Source organism: Strix uralensis, chromosome 5 (assembly GCF_047716275.1).
Source record: "Strix uralensis isolate ZFMK-TIS-50842 chromosome 5, bStrUra1, whole genome shotgun sequence".
In the NCBI taxonomy this organism is placed as follows: domain Eukaryota; kingdom Metazoa; phylum Chordata; class Aves; order Strigiformes; family Strigidae; genus Strix; species Strix uralensis.
The window spans coordinates 31374465-31397088 of record NC_133976.1 but is presented as its reverse complement, the minus strand read 5'-3'; the positions used below and the strand labels follow the sequence as shown (position 1 = coordinate 31397088).

At 35.2% G+C, this 22624-nt stretch overlaps 1 protein-coding gene across 3 annotated transcripts in view; it reads right to left on the bottom strand.

The window, feature by feature from the left end:
- IMMP2L (inner mitochondrial membrane peptidase subunit 2) overlaps positions 1-22624 on the bottom strand; it is a 487583-nt gene that overhangs the window by 144348 nt on the left and 320611 nt on the right. For 2 of the 3 annotated variants that reach the window (XM_074870290.1, XM_074870291.1), the window contains one exon: positions 16231-16296. The exons of the other annotated variant lie outside the window; for it this stretch is intronic. In XM_074870290.1, the coding sequence (XP_074726391.1) occupies positions 16231-16296 (66 nt within the window). The remainder of the gene's footprint in view (positions 1-16230; positions 16297-22624) is intronic. 3 annotated transcript variants of the gene reach the window in all.

Below are 22624 nucleotides of genomic sequence, written 5' to 3'. Positions count from 1 at the left end.
CATTTGGCCTACAATTTTTGGTGATGGGTCCCATTCTTCCTTTTGATAGTCTGATTGTCTGGGTTGCAGCACAGCCAGACAGTTTTATGACAATGCAGTTCTTAACTGGATTTTGTGTGTCTGAAATCATCTGGTTTTAAACTTACCCAGGGCCTTGATCTGCTGTAGGAAATAATGGGATTCTAATGGGATTCTGATATTATGCTAATGTGAGTACAGTTTGGTGACTCATGTAGTCAAGACTTAAAGAAACTTTAAAAACAACTTAAAACTTTAAAAATAAATTAAAAGTAACTGATGGTGATTTGGTCAGAAATTGAGACTCATTTTATTTTAAATATCCAAAGATGAGTATAATCAGCACACAGCTGAGATGGAGTGGAGATACATTTGTGTGAAACTGGAACTCCATTCTGGTTTGCAAACGTGATTTCTTTTGTGAAGCTCCAATTTGAACCACAGATTTTATTTTGGAATTCAAGATTCACGTTGTATTGCGTCTTCCATTGGGGACTAGCACTTCATTCAGTAATAAGAACTTTATACCTAACTTAATTACAGTATCTGAAAAGCTGACAGGGAATAAACATGACTAATGATTCTGATTATCTCTCAACTGCTGACCTATCCAACAATCCCTCTGCACAGAACCTTGCAGGGTGATCACAATTGATGATGTTTACAAGTCTGACATTAGAAATAACTATTGTAGCAAATCACACTTCTATCTGTGCAATACTTTAAAATTGAGGTATAAACTGAAAATAAAATAACTACATTCAATGTAATCTGAATTGAAGAGGCAACTTCTGGCAAATTTCTCATTTTCAAAGTGAAACATTTCATTCTTTCTGCAGATCTACAGGGATACAAATCCTGTTTTCAGAGATGTCCCATTCATGACAGTATCTTTGTCATATAACTTTAACAAATAAAGCCCAACAAGAGAGAAAGTAAAACAATTTAAGTTGTTCAACTTAATTTGTTTTCAAATTTGCATTTATTGCCAGCCACTGTGACTGTCAGATGGAGAGTTTCAGGTACTTGAAAATACCAGTTTAACAATCTTTCCTTGTTTTAAGAGACATGAAGTTTATTCCTCCAATCTGGTTTTATTTAATCTAAGCAGAATTTGTCTCCAGTGAGTAACGGATGTTTACAATTTCTTGTAATTAATATCAGTGTGTTTAAGCATATATTATACACTTAATTTATATTTAGACTGAAAGCTTCAGTTGCCTGTAAAGTGACAGAATCTAGGTTCAAGTAGCTAAATCATGATTAATTTCAATCAATTTTTCAGTTGTTCCCAGCAGACCGACCTTATAACTCTTGATTCTTGACAAATTTGGTAGGGTTTTTTTCTCAGTCATGTATACATCAGATATACAATTTTATAAAAATACAATTATACAAGTAGATATATGTATTCTCTATCCAAATTGAAAATCCATTCACACTATATAAAGTATTTAAGAAGGGCTTATAAATTTAGCAGAAATAGTGCCTTATCACTTTCCATCCTTACCGTAGGCTGCCACAGCCAGTGCTCTATACACATTTCTTCTCTAGAACAAACCAGCTGTCCCAGCAATCATATGTTAAATAATGTCTACAAGACAATTACACTGGAAGCTGGTCACACACCTTAACATCAGGGATACTCTTCTATGACTGACCATTCTTCAAATATCAACTAGTGAATATACTTGGGAGACAAGGAATGATTCAAATACAAACAGTTTTCACTCATTGCTGTTGAAGGTATACTTCTTATCCTCCAAAGATGTACACCATCCTTAAGCTAACTTCACATAAAAAAGGACAATTTCTATACAGTAAATGACTCAGATTTAAGTCCCAAAATGTTGCTGGATGTTTGCCAAAACTTCAGCATTATATTTTTAAATGCTTCTCCTGAACCATCTAATTTGTTATGAAGAGTGACTTGTGTGCCTATGCGTAAGTGACTGGTGTTATTTTAGGTAGTATACTGAGACATCCTCATGACAAGGGCAGCTATAACACAATGTTCAAGACAATTGCGCCTTACTGAAACTGCAGCTTGTAAGACCGGACAGGATAACTAGGACACCTAAAATGCCACTAGACAGGTGTGTTTAAGCAACTGAATCCCACCTATAAAGCCTGTAAAACTTAGTTTTCCTTTGGAAATTAAAAGTTATACAGAAAGACTTTTTAATTCATCACTCAACTTTCAATGGTTTATTATAGAAGACCTTGGATTCAAAAATTTCAAATACTAATTACATGATTTTCCTTCAGCACTAAATATACAACATGGAAAGTGCTCATGGCAGGAAACACTTCAACACCTAAAGAAGTAGCCACTAAGATAAGGACAAAAAAATGCCCTTCAGGAACGTATGCTAATCTCTTGTCCTTGTCCTGGCAACAAGTCAACATCTAACAGTTAACTTCAGCAGAACAGATTTGAGAAGCTAAAAGATGAAACTTGCTAGAAACTTTTTAAACTCTGGTAAGAGATAACTGTGGGCCAAAGAGAAGATGTCCAACATATCTTGGCATGTTCAAAATTATCTTCACATGCTTGTGTAGGGATAGTATATATAGATCTGTAAATATTTTTAAAAGACTCCTCTAAATCTGTTGTGTACATCAAAGGATACACAGGACCAGAACACAATTATCTATGCAGAGGCTCTTACAGACTGACTTTAGTACTGGTACAAAGATGTACAGAGGATACATGAGGACAGGGAAGTGAGGGCAGGGGCAGAAGAACAGAAACATAATTTCCTAAAATGTTCCCTAAAATTTAAAAGAAAAGAAAGGGTTTACAGGATGAGTTACACTACACTCTCTGATTACCTGTTACAGATATTTCTATTGTAAATGGTCAGTTCTGTCCATGCAGAATTTAAGTCTTCTCATTAAATGAGTCTCAAATTGCCTACAAGATGGTCTGGCTTTTCTTTTTTATCATCATCATAAAAATTCACATTATCCACATAGAAATGAAAGGTATAGATGTTTCCCTGTGCTTAAGGTTTGTAACATTAATGTTTTTCCTTTTACAGTCCTGTAACCTTTCACTTGTAGCACTGAAGTCTGCTTTTGACTATGTAGTCTTTCACTGACGCACTCCAAGTCTGCTGTGGCAATACTTTTACCTTGTACCGCCAAATGCTCTTGTCCTCATGGCCTTGTCTCATCGAATTGTAAGACCTTGCTATGTCTCTGATGTTAGGTTTCTTGTGGGAACAGATTATGACTGACATTTAAGTCACCCTTTCTTGTTCCACTCCTCTTTCACCGCTCACTTCATAGCTTTTGGTTTATAACTTTATGGACAAGAATATGTAGAGCTTAGTAGATAACATTAGTAAGTAATTTTTGTTTTAAATAGCTCAGAAGCAACATCCAGAAATACACATGCACATAGCTTCACAACCAGTTAAATGAGTGCAATATGTGCACCTGATCAGTGTGCTGCAGTCAGCACCATCAGCGCTAATGTGTAAGACAAACCTGCTGGGATACCAAGCTGGTCTTGCTGTAACTGTATAGTCACTGTGGGAAGTATTCAGGGGAATATCTGTGGCACTGGAGAAAATGATGGGAAGAGGAGTCTTGCCTGGAGATATCCCAATCTCTTCCTTTCCAGCTTGCCATTGGTGTAGTTTTCTCTTCTTTCTTGTCTCACTCTTCTTTTAATTTCCCTTTTTTTTAATTTTCAAGTAAAGTTATGGTACATGTACTCTTAATGGAAAAGATACGGATCTCACAGGTAAGCCTGTGTGCTCAGCCTTTGAGAAACTCAGAGAATACTCAAGATTTTAAGAATCCTTCTACAAAAATCAGTAGACACATATGTAGCATTCCTGATATATCCGCTATTTTTGCCCGTGTTTGGGTAGTCTCAAGCATGAATGACAGAAAGAGGATGCTACTAATTATAACAGTGAAACAGTTTAAGTCTGTGGCCCAGTCAGAAGGAAAGTAATTATGAAAAATTTTATATTAACTATACTTTCACATTCTCTGGGGAAAAAAAAAAAAAAGGAGTATTTGAGTTGACAGAGGGAAAGAGTTTGGTTAAGAAGTCTTCAGGCATTTGGTAATACTTTAAAAATTGACTCAAATTTTCAGATTCTGTGTGGCAGAGAACATATCTAAAGCTGATCTAACTGACCCTGTTCAAACATCATCAATATTTCCCAGCAGAATATAACAAGAATTAGGGATGTCTCGGTAATCCGTCAGGAAAATAAAGCTTTCTTTAGAGAAATACAGAAAGTCAACCACAGAAGTGACTTCCTAACAGGTTTATCAGATCTCTCAAATAATTCAAAGTGTTCAAGATTTTTTAGATAAATAGTTTGAAGAAACACAGAAGCACAAAAACTACAGCCAAACATCAGAAAGTGCTTTCAACTTAACTATCTAAATCTGACAATGTAAAAACATGTAGTTGAATTTTGTCTTCATATGAAAGGAAATGTAGCAGTTTACTAACTGACGTTCATACACATGACAAAATTTAGCCCTCTTCTATCCCATGTGAGAGCTCTTGATAAAGACCAGCAAGCACTCCATATAAACCTCTGTCTCCTTTCAAAGAAACTAGAATTAACATCAGCTGAATAAAACTTACAGGAATGAAAAATATTCTGGTACCTAAAAGTTCCTTATGTTACTTCTGTCCTTTTCTTTTCATAGATTGTGCTCAAAGAGTTAATTGTGCTAAAATAAACATTAGCATAATGCCTAAGGATACATTTTTTTACCTGGCTATGGAGTGTTGGCAGCTTAGATGCTGAACCTAAACTGTAGAATAACTCATTAGAAAATATGCAATAGCTGTGGCAAGATTTACTACAAATATGCTTGAAGTGTTTTTAAAAATTAATATTATGTTGCTATGCTTGGCTTAATTAGCTTTCTTCTTCATTTACAAAGCGTATCTGTCTGGTTTATGAACTTAGCCTCTATTCCCCATTCTTGAAAACCTGTTTAATTAAAGTTTTAACTACTGCATAAGCCTTAGAAACAGTAGAATGATTTTTATTATTAGAAATCTAAATCCTTCTTTTAAATATGAACATACCTACATATACTATATTGGAAATATGACAAGACACGTTCCATAATACTCCTGAATAGACACACGATATTGCTACTTGTAATTTTACACGCATTTCCACTATGTTGCATGTAGGCAATTTTGTTGTTTTTTTTTTTTCCACAGAAAGTTGCACTAGCAGTGGAACTGTGATTAATTTAGCCAATCACCAAGTCAGTCCCCTGAAATCCATTAAGGTCACCTTTCTTTTTTAGGTACGTACCTATTTCTAATCTGTTCATTGATTTCGTCATCCATTATTCTAGTCTATCTCTTTTAGAGGTCCATCACTTATTAGATTCCCACCCCTACTAGTGGGGCACTATGCTTTGGTTTTCAATTATAGCAAATCCTATCACAATCTTTTTCAGTATTTATCACTTGCTCCCCTTCGTGCTATAATAAATGATTAAATACTAACTTATTTTTGCTATATATACAAAACTGAAACCTAGTCATTAGAAATGCTATCTGGGATATACCTGAGGTTCTAGAAATACATGACATACAGTTTATCATAATATATTTTTGGCTGCATATTAAAAAGCTAGTGGCATAATGGTCAGCGAGCAGAAATTATTTGTGCAATCACTGCCAACAGTAAAGCAGAAGATATTTTTGGCTCCCCTATGCACAGATGCTGGAGATCCCGCTTAATGACTTGTTACCCATTATACCCAAAATACACTACAGTTTCATCACACAATTTACTCCACAGAAGAAGAATGTCAACAGCAGTCAGTTCTATAATAATGAAAAAAGATAATAGTCATTTTCCCTCCTATTCTCATTTGAATCTCATAACCATTGGGGTGATCAATTTCAAAACCTTATTAGTTCTGCTACTGTGAACTATTCAGGCCCTCATTTCAAGATCAGTGCAGCGCAAAACTATGGAGGCAATCTTTCTAAATGAACAATTTACAATTAATATTTCTGCCAACATATATGTGCAAGCTTTACATAATATCAAACAATAATTTCAAATTTTTCAAATTAAAATACGGGCAGTTATTGTGTATGGCTGACAAATAGTGTTAAAAATAAGCACTGGCACTAAAAAACTTTGTCAGCCTGTAAATCTAATGAAGAAAAGCAAGCAAATGGGAAACTTTACATTATTTTTCTAAATTAGGGAAAAAAACGGTAAAGCATCATCAGTTCATTCTGTATAGAATTCTGTATTCATTACTCCACTCAATGGAAAAATATGAAATGTATACAATCCATTATAAATCTTTCAAGAGGTGACATTTTTTGTATTACATATGTTGCTATCCCAAAAAATGTTTTCTTTACACATGCTCTTATCCCAAAAAATGTTTTAAACAGATTTTTATTTAGACTAAATTGGCCTATTTCCCTTAACATTAACAGAGCTAAGATGGTTCATAGCAGCTGAGACTCTGATCCTATGAGAGTACATTCAGATGATCACAAATGGCAGTGTCAGTGCATTTTAAGAAGTTACTGTGCTTCAGCTGGAGTTGGTAAGCAGACATGTGGTCCCTGTCAGCTCATTGCAATGCCAAGTACATGGTGTGCACTTAAGCTGCCTTCAGCAGTTCCAAAAGGGAGCCCAGGTGAAAGCATTGGAAAGATGAGCATTTAGGAAGAACAGTTTGGAGGCAAGCTATGCTCTTTTTTTTTTTTATAAACAGCATTGAAAGTGGCACAACTGCTGTTGTTTCCCTACACATGATTGGAGATGGAAATTAATCTTCTTCATTAGACTGGAGTAGTACCATGCACATGGTCAGCTTAAATGAATGATATGAGGGAACAGTATCTCCAGCTGTGGGGCATGTAAGGAAGGGGGGGGGGGGGGGGGGGGGCGGGAGAGAGAGGTTGGGCCAAAGAAAGAATGCGTAGAGACAGAAGGGGAGCAGAGAAAGGCAATACCTTTTAAAAACTACCAACTTGGTTCCTTGTAGTTATCTGACCATTACTTATTCGAAACAAAGTCTGCTTAATTCTTCCTTCAAAGGAGACAAAGGAATTCAGACAAAACAACAACAAAAAAGTCACTGGTTCTCTGAAGCCAGGATAATAATGCAGATAATGAAACAACCCCATACTGAGTCTAGTTCAAAGACAGTTTTCTACTCAGTATTGGTAGGTAGAAACAACTCTTTCACTGTGTCACTGGTTGAGTTCAGCACCCTAAATATATTCAGGTAAGATAAAGGACTTTTGCACTGCTGTAAAATAAAATAACCGGTAAGATTTATTTACATTATTCAGAGTAGACGCTTCTGTTTCTTTCAATTTGCAAACATGAAAATATCCCTGATCCTAATACTGTTCAAGCTAATAAAAATTGTCCTTTCGATTTACAGGAGGAAAGTGCATGAATTACCAGGTTCTGAACCTTATTTGCCTTCTAGTACACCTAAAGAAATCTGCTGCTGACAAATACATGAAATTATTGTTCATTTTCTGGGATGAGGAACCCAAGGAATTCAGTTAATGGCTGTTCCACACACTTCTTATATGAGCATAAGCCTATAACAACATTTTTCATCCTGACTTCCTCTTCTATAAAATGGGTTTAATACTATTTCTTTCCTCCTACTCCCATCTTTGTTCTTATCATACTGAGCTTTTAACGCAATACATACAGATGAGCATTAGTTGAAATGGAGCTCAACTTCTATCCAGAAACTACTTAAGCAGACATCTAAACATTGAGAAGATGAAGTCCTAAACTGCTCAGAACAAAGACCATTTTTACTAAACACACCCTCTGTTCTGTTGCCTGTCTTGATTTCAATGCCAACTTTCAGACCACCAATGACATTTGTATCCATAGCTTAGAAAGCAAAAAGGAAATAAATTGTGAAAATTAATACAATTAAACTATTTTATTTACTATTGGATTTTTTAAATGTTAGTGTCTTTTAATCACTTGCTGCTCACTTTTTTAAAAATCTTCATAAAGACAACCTATTGAGATGTTTATACTTGTATGCATGTCTTTTCTAACCATTTGATGTCTTGGCAGCAAATCAACTTTCAGTAAAACAGAAATCAAAAGTGTTTCTTTAAAGAAAAATACCTACAAAAGACATGCTCTCAAACAAGATGAATATACTGCATTTGTTTAGGCCTCTTACAAAAGTAATTCCTCTAAATGTGACGCAACACATTTGAAAATTATTATGCGATATCATACAATCATAGGATAGTTCAGGTCCGAAGGGCTCTCAGGAGGTCTCTAGTCCAACCTCCTGCCCAAACCAGGGTTAGCTACAAGATCAGGTGAGGTTGTTGAAGGCTTTATCCAGTAGGGTCTTGAACATATCCAACAATGGAGACCACAGCTTCTTTGGCAACTGCCCCACTGCCTGAACATCCTTATGGAGAAAATTCTTCTATCCAGTCTGAACCTCTCTTGTTTCATGTCCACTGCACTACTATGCCTGGCTCCAGCTTCTTTCTAACCTCCCCATAGGTACTGGGGGCTTGCTGTTAGGTGACCCCAAAGCCTTCTCTTCTCCAGGCTGAAGAAGTCCCATTTCCCCAGGCTCTCCTGACAGGGCAAGTGCTGAAGCACCTGACCAGTTTGAGGGCTTGGGGCCCTCTGCTGAACTTGTTCCAGATTATCAGTGTCTTTCCTGCCCAAAACTGGACACAGAAGTCTATGTGTGGTCTATGACACAGTGGTATTTTTCTTTTGCTGAAACAGCATTTGTGTGAATCACAGCCCTGTTCACAATGTCTGTGTTTAAAACATATCAAAAGGCCTCAACATCCTGGAAAATAATTTTTTAGAGTATAAAGACCTATTAGTAGCATTATCTATTCTTACATTGGTCTCTACTCAGTGTTCAGCACATGGAAGCCAATCAGAAGTAAACTGGTGACCATAACCTTGCTAGATATTTGCACTGCCAAGAACTTCACATTTCACCAATGGTGGGATAAAACAGCAAATGTTACAGGCTCTCAGGTGTTGGTGCAAGCACAGCCAGACAGGTCATGATACTTCAGCAGTACTCTTCCCAACTCCTCTCACAGATTTCTGCTCTCCACCCTTGTATCTTTCAACGCTAAAGACAAAGTCCTTGTCTGTCTCTCTTCTCTTAATTCTATAATATATATTAGCACAAGATAAAATGGTACTTCACACAGCTAATGCTGGCAATAAGTGTCTCCAGATACAGATCCTGCATATACTGGAGTACACTTCACAATAACCATGGGCTGCATAACTACAGGGATTTATTAAAAGCCATGAGAAATGTTACTCTAAGGTGCCTACAGAGCATTTAAAAAACTTCCCCACTGTTTATTGCTCTGGTGGATTAAAATAGACTTTGAACACTACTGAGACTCATTATGCACAGTGTTCACAGATATGCTATCTTAAAAGAGATGCTGCTTTTTGCATTTTTAGAGTGCTGCTTCTCTAATTAAACCAAAAAAAAGGAGGAAAAAAAGGAAGAAATAATAAAAAAAAACTTTCTCCCTCCTGTAGATGCAGCTGTCATTTATGTCTCGATTCAGATGCACACCAATAGAGAGTATCTGAGTACATATTGCAATTGCATACTCAATTTTTACTACTTAATTTTTGGGTTTAGTGTGAATAGTAACTCTGTGGAAACTAGTGTTATTGATGGTCTCTCTTTTATTGCCTCTTAGTGTTGTCCAAATCAAACCTCTTTTTACTTCAGAGGTAATAGGATATGCTGTTTCTTTTTTCTATAAGCTGGCACTGCAAATTCTGTACAAGCTCAGAGAATCATATTATATTGTCTTTTTTCCTTTAATATTAAGAGTTCCAGAGGTCACACTGCATCTATATCACAACTCCATTGCTTTCAGTGAATTTTGACAAATAAAACCAACTGAAATATAAGAGAAATAGGATTGATGATACACATGATCTTTTAGTAATCTTACTGCTGCTATTTGTACTCTTAAGAAAATATGTATTTAAAATGTTATGGATATTAAAAGAACGAAGACCTTCCTGCATGGAGAAATGAGTAAATATGGCTATAATATTAACACTCATACTTTCCAATGTGGGAAAAAAAGTTAAAAATCAGTCTGGAAAACTATGTTTTTTCATTTTCTGCATTTTCATATTTTTGCCTTTCTGAAAAATTATTTTACCTTGTATTTTCTAAAAACAAAAGCACATTTATACTTTTTTCCTGAAATTCAGCTTTCTATTCTTATTCTTTCTGTCTCTTCATGCACCTTCCTCAAATATAAGGCAACCAAAATCTAATGCAAAGCAAAAACATTTCTCCATATTTTACAATGAGTACGAAAAATGCCAAATTTTAGAAATTCAACCTTGCAGTCCTTCATTACTGGGCCTAAAGATCTATAGAACTTTACAAATTCATTATGGATATAGAAAATCTTCATCTCAGGTTTGTCAGATTGTTTTTATAGCTTAAAAATGCTGTACTAATATACCTTCCCATCACCTGCATTTACAGAAATGGAGTCCAGTCATGCAAGGACTCTGAGTATGAAATGGAGTCAAAATCAATGGTAACTCTATTTAGGAGACTTACAAGGATACAATCAATGCTGAAGAGTCATGACAAAGCAGTATAGCTGTAATCTAACAACAGCTTTCATTGGCTTAAAAAAATCCCATCAGTACCTACAATAAGTAGTGCAAAATAAACTGCATAAATACTGCACAAATCCCATGAGATATACATTCTGCACACATGCCGACAAAATAAAAATATTTTGGAACATGAAGAATTTTTCATCTGAGTAGCTTGCTACTACATCCTTTAGATATGTAAAGCACAAAGACAGAACAATATGACTGCAATTAGTTAATCAAAAGGAAAGATGTTCCAAAATTTGTAATCTTGGAGGACAGAGTACAATCAGTTCTCAGTTCTGTCGATCCCACTAGCACTCTTGTCAGTGTGGATCCCCATACTCAGAGATCTATACACATGACCCAGACAGACACAGTGGACTTTGAGGAAGAAGGGACCAGGATACAATCATAGACATACCCTGTGTATCATGATCAACTGCAATTCCTAGTCTTTTGATGTCTTTTACTGATAACACATTTTTCTATTCTAACTTTGAGCCATTGCAAGCAGTACCTTACCACATTGCCAGTACCTCAGAATAGTTACCAGAAGTCTTTGTGTGTATGTCAGAGTGGGGAGGGGTGAAGAGGGAAGAAGACTACTTAACTACAGCACTAGTGAACATAAAATTAGTTCTGTGTGATTAAATGTCAAAGGTCTGGGTGCAATTCCTGCCAAGTGGTTGCCCTGAAGATGTTACATAGAGACATTCTTGTGCCATAACACTGCCAAATTCCGAGATTTTCTGAAGGCCATTCTGCTTCCTAGACACAGGTAGTAATGTTGGGGTATAATCTAACATAAGTTGCTATCAAGTAGTAGCATCTGCATGAAGACAGGTGGGTTTTTTGGACAACCATCCTTGGTCCAGTGAAAACTAATAGCAGTCACAACTATATGATGAAAATGAGCTGGTTCAGTGAAAAAAACAGTAAGAAAACTCGCTGATTGTCTTTTTCATATTGAAAGTATATTGGATGCCACCTACTCTGAGAAATAAAAAGCAGCCGACACCTGCATGGAGTAGTGAACAGTTCGTTTAAAGCTGAAAGGTTCTCCAACAAGTGGACAGAATGACCAGATTTTGGTTATATTTTAAGGCAGTATGGGATCTTTGTAGGAAGAAATAAAACAACCTGCATGAACTTGACAACAGGAATATATGAAGTTATACTGTGATTGCTGCATTTAATAACTGCTGATGGACTTTATTTCTATTAATTCTCTAGTCCTTTTTTGAACTCCTTTATATCTCTGTCCTTCCTAACATTCTGTGGCAATAGTTTCTGCAATTTGATGATGGACCTTGTGCTAAAAGTTGAAAAGTTACTGAAGTTTGGTTTAGACCTACAGCCTAATAATATAATGATCTATCTCTGCACTGTCATGCTTTGAGAAGCAAGGAGTATTTCCCTACTCACATCTTCAGGGCAGTTTTGCAAGATGCAATACTTAAATGCAACATCATTTTGCTAAACCATTCAGTCCTCAGAACACTGACTCCTAAAGAATATCCCTGGACAAAACTTTTTAAAATTAGCCTTCCTAGGGGCTCACAAATCATTCTTAAATCAGGTACAGTATTAAGAAGCAAACAATTATATGAAAAAAACAGAATTGGCACACCAAGCTCCTGCAGACCTATGCAACTGTGACAGAAGGAAAACAAATCAGTTCAGCAAGTTACTGAACAGACTTAATTTTAAATGTTATTAGTTCAATGCAATTTTCGTTAACTTCATAAACTTTCATTTGTGTTACTGAAAACATACCATAACTCATCTGTGATAGACTGCTATAGATTTTTGAATATCCACTAGTGCATTGAAGATAAACTAGTTTTAATAAGTTTAATTTCAAGTTATTCAAAGTGTTTTATAATACCAACATTAATTTAAAAAAAAATAGATTATATTGACTTTTAAAAGAAGGCCTTCTTTGGAATAATTATCATTTAAACGGTTTTCAGGAACCACTGTAATGATTTCCTACTTAAAGTTAATTCTCCTGTGAATCCATGGAAGACAAAGCAAAACCTGATCTATGGGAGCTACACTTTGCACTATTGTCTATATACAAGCTGACCTATAGATTTATTCTCAAGGGCTAAATGGTGATTTTTCTGTTTATTCTTTAAATTCGTTTGAGGAGGAAGTTCTAATAGGTTGTCCAAATTAAATTATGTTATAGGTTTGTGGCATGTACTACACACTTCCAGGGATTTACGAGAAACTACCAAACTCACTTCACCTGGACTACCAACTAGACTGGAAACAAGAACAGAAAATTTAAATGCCAGAATATTTCTTCAGTAAGTTCATAGCATTTTTCAATCCCTCAAAGCATCTTTTAAAAGATAAAGTACTATATAGTCCATAATGTCTCTCTACCTGAAAAATACAGAACAAAAGGTCAAAATGGACCTATTATAGATCTCTCGCCTACATTTCTTTACAAAAACTAGAAGTCAGTCATTTTTGAAATGTCACAATTTTTATCTTATTTAATGCTTTTAGAAATGAAGAAGTGAAAAACTGGATTTTTCTGCTGTGGAGTCGCAACACCTGAACTCAAGTCAAAATCTAATAAACCTTTCTTATGGTACTAATGGCTCTGCCTATTTGATCTTTCATTACTTACAGTAATTAACAAATAGCAAAATGCTAACTTATTTTAATTGATAACATGAAAAAACACAGCATTTTTGTCCCTAATCGTGCACCAAATAGATTGAAGAAATATAATTCTTTCATCTATGAAAGCATAACTACAGACTCAGACTATATTGTCTATGACCTATCTCCCAGAGCACTAAATGAAAATACCTTCCAACTCACAATTATTTGCAAACCTTTCTTCACAACAGAAGACTGGAAGAGTCAGCATTGAAAGCGTGTATTAATTAATTCTGTCACATGACACCAAGCAAATTTTGCAAAGCAACAGATAAACTTTGTACATTGCATTGACCTTCCAGAAAAAATGACCCACACAACAGAGCTCTCTATATAATCACCACGTCTCTGCAAAACCACCATACCCATAAACAGCCCCATAAGCGCTAGAAGCCCACCATATCTAACTGATGATTCCCACTTTTCTGTACCCTGGAACTGAAACAACAGCTCTGAAGTGAGACTGGATGTTTTCTCAGCAAGAAGGAATTCTGACTGATCAGAGGAGCAGCAGAAGGCTTAAAGAAGTGGGATTTTTAGCATACAGGCATATATACTCCACTTCAAAGACTTGATATTAGGAGCGAGGATATTCAAACACTTCTCTAAGGTCAGTTGTGCATCGTATTTTATCCATACCAAAAAAGTCAGAACAATAGGGAAGAGTCCCATTTTAATAATTTCAGATACATTTTTGTACATCATTCATATTACTTTCGGTTTTGTTCAGAGGAGTGATTCAATATATAAAAAAATATAGACATAAAATCTTAAGATATTAAAACCAATTCTTTCTGCTTTGTAATAAAGAATGTCTTCAGACATCAAATAGGAGTCAAAATATTCTGTTTTCTATACATGCTTTCAGTTACCAGTCTGTTTCAGTCACAAATATGCTAGTCACATACCTGCTTGCAGTATCATTACAAAAATAAGACATATTTTAGAAAAGTCTTGCCAGCTTTGCTGTTTTATCATATTATCTAAGCTTTTGCTTTACCCTAGTGCTATGAAAAGTGGCAAGTATTACTTACATTTCCTACACATACATAATTAAACTCAACAAGTTACAATAGTCTAATAATTTATTCTTTTGCTAAAAACTAGTTTCTACAGTGAAAGCAAAAAGCTCTGGGACAATTTTTATGCATTCAAATAGAAAAAATGCACATCTGAATTACTGAGATTAATATTTCTATCAATAAATTAATCTAGCCTGTTTTACCAAAGACAAATGAGGGTAATTGTACAGCCTTCTGTGTCCATGAGTGATTCACTAACCATCAGCTCATCAGTATTCTGCACACACTCACAGCTATTATGCCCCAGATCTTTGTCCATTTGTCCAAGAACACCCACAGAAGTTAAAAGTTCAGAGTCTTAAGGCATTTGAATGTACAGGATAATTAATTTCCTACAGCTGGAATTTAAGTTATTAAATGTCTTTGTGTTATGAAAAAATTACATTGTTTCAGAAATTCAGACAAATATGTTAATAATATAGAACTGTGAAAAGTAACACTTGAAGTTGCCTTATATTGTTATCTCTTTCTGACATTGCTACAGACACGAATGAGGAATACTGAATCATGAATATCAGTTTTATCACTTATATGAATTACAGCACTAGTATCGACTACATCAAGGAATAAGTACCTTCTTAAGGACATAGGTCTATAAAAGGCATTGCTCAGTAGCGCACGCTATTCTTATGTTTCTAGTTCTATAAAGTGATAGCTAGTTTTAGCTGTAGATGTCCTTAGCTTTTGGACATCAGATTATCTTCTTAGCATCTGCTATTTCAGATATTTTGCTTCAACAGAAGTGTCAGAATTTATTTTAATTTCTCAAACTGAGATGATTCAGAATTTTTCAATAAAACAGAAATGATATCAACTCTAAGAGGGGAAAAAAGACAAGACACAGACATATTCCATGGTGCCCAAAAACTCACCAGTGCTGCTATTAACTAGAGTTCATTGAGACCACACTCAAGTCCTTGATTTGAATTGCAGCTGACAAGTACTTCTTCAGTATTCACTACACCAGAGCAAGAATCATTATCTAAATGAATAGATTCTCAGGCTGCCATATTGTCTGAGAGCTTCCAGGGTCATTCATATCTTAGTGTGGGAAACTAGGGATTTACCCTCCCAGCTCTATGCCAATTCTATTCTGTACCTGGGAAAAAGAAACCTTTTCAACAAAGCATTTTCATCAAAACAATACTGTTCCCACAAAAACTTTTGTTTTACATCTACTAGTAATTTATTTCCACACAGCCCCAGTAGGAAGGTCTGTCAGAGTAAACCAAGTCTTGAAGTACTCCAGAGTCTACTCTTGTTACAGTTTCTTTTCTGATAGAATAATTTACTCCAAATCAGTTCCACCATATTCCCTACAGATTCCTACAAACTGCAGTGAATGTGGTCATCTATGAGGGTTCCTTGTCTCAAAAATAAAATAAAACAAATTTTAAAACAAACAAAAAACCTAAAATCCACCCTACTTTTATTTGCCAACAACAGTATGAAACAGCAGCTGGACTCTCAATGAAAAATCACAACCCTATAATCTTAATGAAAAAATGCTGCACAATTACAATTACCTGCCTTGACACGTGGCAGAGATATTCTAAGAAACAAGCATTATTTGCACCAATGTACTTTTCATGAGAGTGAGCAGTTGTGTAGCATTCCTCCTCTCATTAAAAAGGAGATAGGTACAATGCTGATGTCCTTGTTAAGAATAGATAGAAAGAAAATGCCAGAAAGTTCTTGTTGTCTAGGATACTGAAATAAAATCCACTGAAAAGCTGCACTACTCCTATAAAGACTCAGAGACTAAGGCTTAAAATACTTACTTGATAATGTCTCCTTCAAGAGCAATCACTCGTTTAATGATCTTCTGTTCAGGGTTTCTAGGAGACCTGAGACAGGGGATAAGGTTATACAATCAGTAATATTCCCATTGTTTTAAGAAAATGAAAAGAAATTCCACAAAGAAATAGACACTCTTAAAGTCATTAGGAAAGTCCATGTTCTCCTTGCTACAGCATAAATCATGATGTTCCATGCTGAAGTGAAGCTACTGTAATCATTCTCATTGCAAACCATCATTGAAAAGCAGATGCTGAAAAATGACCTGCTTACAAACACCACAACAATCAACATCTCTTATCATGAAAAATACACTCCATAACATTAAAAGTAGAATGTGCACTACCAATGAAGAGGGTACCTTTGCAAATAGATTAATGTATCTAAAACCTGAATCCCCCACCATATTGTGTTTAAACATTCATGTCATTCACTCACTTTGGGAAAAAAAAATGTCCCTATGTTAAATTAATAGCTACCACCAATTTAGGCAAACATTGCTTAGTGAGTTATGGAAGTTTAAAAAAGTTGTAAACATTTCTGAAATTTTCAGCTTTATCCAAAGCTTGTTAATGCAATACTATGTTTTCACTTCAAGTTATTTTCCTATAAGCATGTTTTATTGAGTGGATTCTGATCATGCATTACATAGAATTACAAGAAAGCAAAGCTGAACTTGCATGCCCAGACCGAATACTCCAACTTTCTGCAGGCATATTAATAGATACGACTGTTAGAAGTGTTATTCTACCATAGCTTTGGCAGGTTAATGTAGACATATGTGGACCATAATATTTCTTTCTTTTCTATATACTTTATCTCCTTTTTTTCCTCACTTTTAATTATTCAACTATGTAAAATTAGCAGAATGTTTTCATGTTGCTTTTTTTTTTTATTTGCTGCTTGTATATAGGAAAGTCAGTGAAGTAACAAATTGTTTTGATTTTCTGCTGATGCTTGGGTTCTGTCTATTAGACTCCAAGTATAGCTTGCTAGACATGCAATTGCAAGAGCTTTCTATTACAGTTTTCATGCCTAAAAACATCAGCCAAGCCATCCTCACAACAGACCCATACCTTTCAGCTCATCTCTGGTCAACTGGCAGATTACATTTCCTTAAAAAGCAAAGCTGAGATGAGTCTGGATGAAAAACTTGCCCACACTGCTGCATGATGAAAGGCATTTGCAGTTCACTTTCAGTTCCAAAAGTTAAAAATGGTTTCAGATTTACTCAATTTTTTTAGTATGAAGCCAAAAAAGTATTCCAAACATTTTAAAAGTTGTTTGGGGTTTTTGTGTGTGTCAATATATTTGAAATATATTTATCTTTCAATGTAATGAAATAAAATCAGGAAGTATGATTTTGAACTTCAAAATATCAACTAGTTTCACTTTAAAGTTTACAAAGCCTGAAAACCTTATTTTCACAAAGCAGTGTGGAACAGTGCACATGGATAAAGACCATACTTTGATTCCCTAGTCTTCACTGGAATTTTCAAATCATTCTATCTTTTACAGTAATATTTATTTAGCATTAATTTTACCTGAAGTGTTGTATATTCCAGTTCAATCTTGTATTTCACGTTCTTTATTTGAAGCTGAGAATATACATTTTTTTTAGTATTTTACATGTCAGTCCTGAGAGGAATTAATCAAGTTTTAGATGCTCATATGATTTAAATATACGAAGTATTACAGAATCATAGAATGGTTGGGGTTGGAAGGGACCTTAAAGAGTTCCAACCCCCCTGCCATGGGCAGGGAAGGACTTCCACTAGATCAGGTTGCTCAAAGCCCCATCCAACCTGGCCTTGAACACTTCCAGGGAGGGGAAATCCACAGCATTTTCTGATGCTGATCCCTAGCAGGCTTCGAAGTACACTTATTCAAGCAGTGACCACCTCTTATTCTCAATCAGAGCACAGTCTAAGAATAAAACTACATATCTTTATTATTACAAGCTATTATAAATTTTAAGTACTTGCAAAAATTACTGTCAATTGATTTAATTTTTAATTCATTTAGGCTCAGGTTGCAGTATATTCATGTAAAATTTAAGTAATGGGAATAATAATACATAATGTATATGATGAACTGTGCATTTCTTAAAGACTGAATGAAAACAAATTTTATGTTTGCTCTTTCAAAATTCTGTTCTGGTTTAACACCTTACTTTCAAAGGTTCTTTGAAATTCCCTATGTAAGCGCTTTCACTTGATTAGTATGTATATATTGTAATGTCATTACTGACCTCTCCCTTAATTTGCAAAAAATTGTAATGACCTTGAATAAACACCACTCTAAATCTGAGATATGAGTATTTGTTCTAAGAGTTGTTACTTTTTTGCCAGTAATGACATATTTAACCAAAACACATAATTTATCAGAAAGACTTCAAGGAATTCCTTGTAGATAATTATTATAAATCAAGAATATTTTTAATATTTGAAGAAGAATTTTAATATTTGAAGAAGAATAGTTTAAAAATAAACTTTAGACTAACTTTCTGATTATAATTCATGAAAATTGCAAAGGACTGGTAAGAGAGGGAGCAGCAAGCTCAAAGCAGCCAATAACATGGGCACTTTTAGACCAAGGATTTTCAGTAGGCAAGCAGAATGTTCCATTCAAGAACCACAGTGATTGAACGGTAGGTAAGAGAAACTCTTCTGAAGTGATGGATATTGATGCCTTCCTGAAAGGCATTTAGTGTAACACTGGAATTTCATTGATTATGAAAATCACAAAAACATGCAGATACAGGCAATTTCTATCTTTAAAATTTCACAGCAGGTATAAAACAAATTAAGCAATGAAGAAGAAAAAAAAAATCCCCGAATATCGTAACAGGTAATTGTTTAGTACTTCTGTCACTGATATCTGGGTGAGGTAACAAGCAATAATCTTTGAAATGGGAGTCGTTCAAAACAGAATGAAATAGAAACTGATGATTTACCTGTTTGCACCTCTCCTAAATTACACTTCATTTTTTCATTCTCCTTATATAAAAGGTCATATTCAGGCATGTTCCTTTCAAGTGATTTTGTGTGGGAAGAGATGAGATTTCTTACAGACAATGAATATATTTTGTCTCCCAAAGATGGCATTCAGAAGATATAAATATCATTAATATGAATTAATATGAATAACAATCATCTGCACATTTACCAGCCAGATCCATATCTGATGTTTCACAGGGCAGTCACCATTTCTTAAGCATTTTCTAAATTAACCTCTCAAAAAGTTAAGCTTACTTTTTCTTCTGTAAAAATATTTCCTCATCTTCATATAACCATTTTTGACTAGGCATGAATTAGGGACAGCAGTGCAAGTAAAAACAGTCAGAATGACTATGAAAATCTCAAGCACATTACAAATATTAATGCACAAGTAGCAGTTCACAGCACATAAGGAATGCACTAGGAAAAACATCTCTGGAAAATAAATCCACTGCTTAAATTGAATTTTTATTTTATTTAATTGAATTTTTATTCAATTTAATTTTATTGAATTTTACTCCTCTCATAGTCACTTTTCCTTCTTCCGTGAAGAAAAGTGGAAAACAGGCAAGTCTAGCAGTATGTCCTTCAAACCATCAAGTTTGAGGATAACTCATTGTTACCAAGTTCTCTTTAAACAATAGTATTCTTTGTTCAAGCACCTCTGGAGAATGACCATTGTATAATATAAAAAGAGAGCAATGGCCTGTGTAGCATCCAAGAATGATAACTATATTTTATCTGTCAAAACAATTATTTAAAATTCGCCTACAGATCACCTGATGGCTGGCTGCAAATAATAGAACAAAAGAGCAACATCCTCTCTCTCTGAAATACCTTCTGACAATGGGACAATTCACTCTGCCTTAGCAACAATTACTAATTTGTTCCAAACTTTAAGTTTATGCACAGTGAAATGCAGAAATCCCAACCTCAGGCACAAAGACATGAATCATGCCATCAAAATCCAGATTCAGAGTTTTAAGATAAACAATTTACCAAGGGAAATTTAGACATTTGGTATGTATTTGTTTGTGGGGTTCCAGATACAGTCTTAGCAACTCAGCATAAGCAACCTGCCACAATTAGCTTCTGGTAACAATCCTAGCTCCTTCTCCTAAAACTATATGTTTGCCTTATTCTGTATTGAATTTCAGCTGTGTAGTCCTCATCTACATCCAGCTTTCATTAAAAACTAATGAGAAATTCCATTACAGTAAAAAAAGAAAAACAAATGCCCATATCATCAGGACATCATTAACTTTGGATTAAAGCCTCACATTTGGTCATTTGTTTCAAAAGGAATTGAGAGAGAAAGGTTAAGCAGAAGTGAAAGTAGATCACCCCAGTGATTAGGGCAGATTCATCCATTGCAAGTCCTTCAGGATAAAATAGTCTAACCTCCAGACTACGTATTATTCTGGGGCAAGTCTCCCTTTATCTATCCAATTGATACTGCTGAAAAAAGAGACATAATACATAGGAATCCCCCCCCTGCCTACACACACATTTAGTTCTAAAGTTAAAATATATGCTATAACAGAGGCTCTCAAATAAACAAGCAACCACCAAAAATTAAAAATTTATTGTCAACACAATTAACTAGCCTTCCACCAATTACAGGTTCAAATGTCTGTGAGAGGAGAACAGAACAACTTCCTAGGGTTTAACAACAACCCAAAACACTCCATCACTCACCTAACAAGTGAGGGCTCTCAACCTTGAGGACATTCTCAGGGCAGCATCCCAACCCAAGTCACTTCAAGGAGTTTCCTTGGGTAGCATCCCAACTCAAGGGGAGAGTCCTCAACCACAGCATGCTGCTCCAGGAGACAAGCTCAAAATGGCTCCCCCAAGGGACTCCATTTATACCCAGGCCGAATCTGATCTGTGGTCAATAGCCTCTCCCATTGGCCAAAGGCCCCAAATACCATGAGGCCCCAAGAGCAAAGGCAATCAGTAGCTGCTACACTTCAGCAGCTAAGAAGCCCTATTTTCACTGGGCGGGTGCACCTGCCACATATGCTGTAAAGAGTTCCATTTCATTTTACAAAAAAAAAAAAAAAAAAAAAATGTTTTTTAGGGCTGAAGACACTGCATATGGTCATGGAGAGAAAACATTGGTTAGGATGAAGTCTGGTCAGATGGCTTCATCTGGGTTTTATCAGTGATATATCTCCAAAACCACAGTCTGAAATAAACTAATAATTGACAAGTTCATAAGAAGAGGTAGTATCCTGAGGAGGGATAGAATAAAAGTTGAATATCTATTAGAAAGTGACATTTTCTATTTCAGGAAAGCACTGACAACCTTTCCTACTTATTACCTCGATATCTCTTCTCCAATGAAAATAAAACATTTATGTTTTTAATTATATGCTCTTACAAAAAACATACATGTATACGTACATACACATAAATTTATACAAGTATCCATTCTTCTACATTCAACCCTGTACTGAACAGTTTGGGATTACAGTACTACAAAACATGTTTTCCGGGAAAGACAGGAGGAACGATACAGCCAGCAGGAAAACCCAGTGTTTAGCTAGCGATTGTCAGATAAAAATGCTGAGAATTATCTGAAGGTTTTCTTCTTTCCTGACTGAGCAACTGAGTACTTCAGTCACAAAATTACCCCTAAGCTTTCCGCTTTCCATCATTTGGACTATTAATTTACTCTAGTGGATACTGCTTAGCACAATTTTAAATAATTGCTCCATAAGCTAATTAACAATCATGAAATTTGAGTAAATTTCCACTTTTTGTATGTGTTAGTTGACCCTTCTTTCATTCTTTGAGTTGTTTAACTACATTCTTCTCAAGAGTGCCCACAGCAAATCATGTGTAAGAGCTTGAAACTGAAGTTTCTACATGCTTTTCTAGAGAGAGAGAGAGAGAGCTTTTTAGGCTATATCCTAAGATCCCAGCAAGATAAGTGAAGGAAGACAGCTGATTCATTTCTACTCTCCAAAGGGATATGTTAATATATATCCCCAAATGCTATGAGATATCATTCCCTGCTGAGCATGCAGTCTCTGTAATAAATAAAAAAGTAACCTCCTGATCCTGGATAAAGATCAAGCACAATTTTTGATGCTCAGACACACAGCAAACACACAAAAATCAATTAATTTCAACAGATATTAGTGCATAGCTATCACAAAAAGAAGAAATAAATTATATTTGAGTAACAGTAAAGTCCGACTAAATGCTACAACATACAAGAATTTATTTTTTTCCTTGAATGAGCACTCAGATTTTCTGGATGCATGCATTAGAAAAAGGAGATAAGACCTTATCCTGTGAACTCATAATGAAAAAGCAGCTAATATATTTCAGATAGATAGCTTGAATTAGATACTTTGATGATCTACAC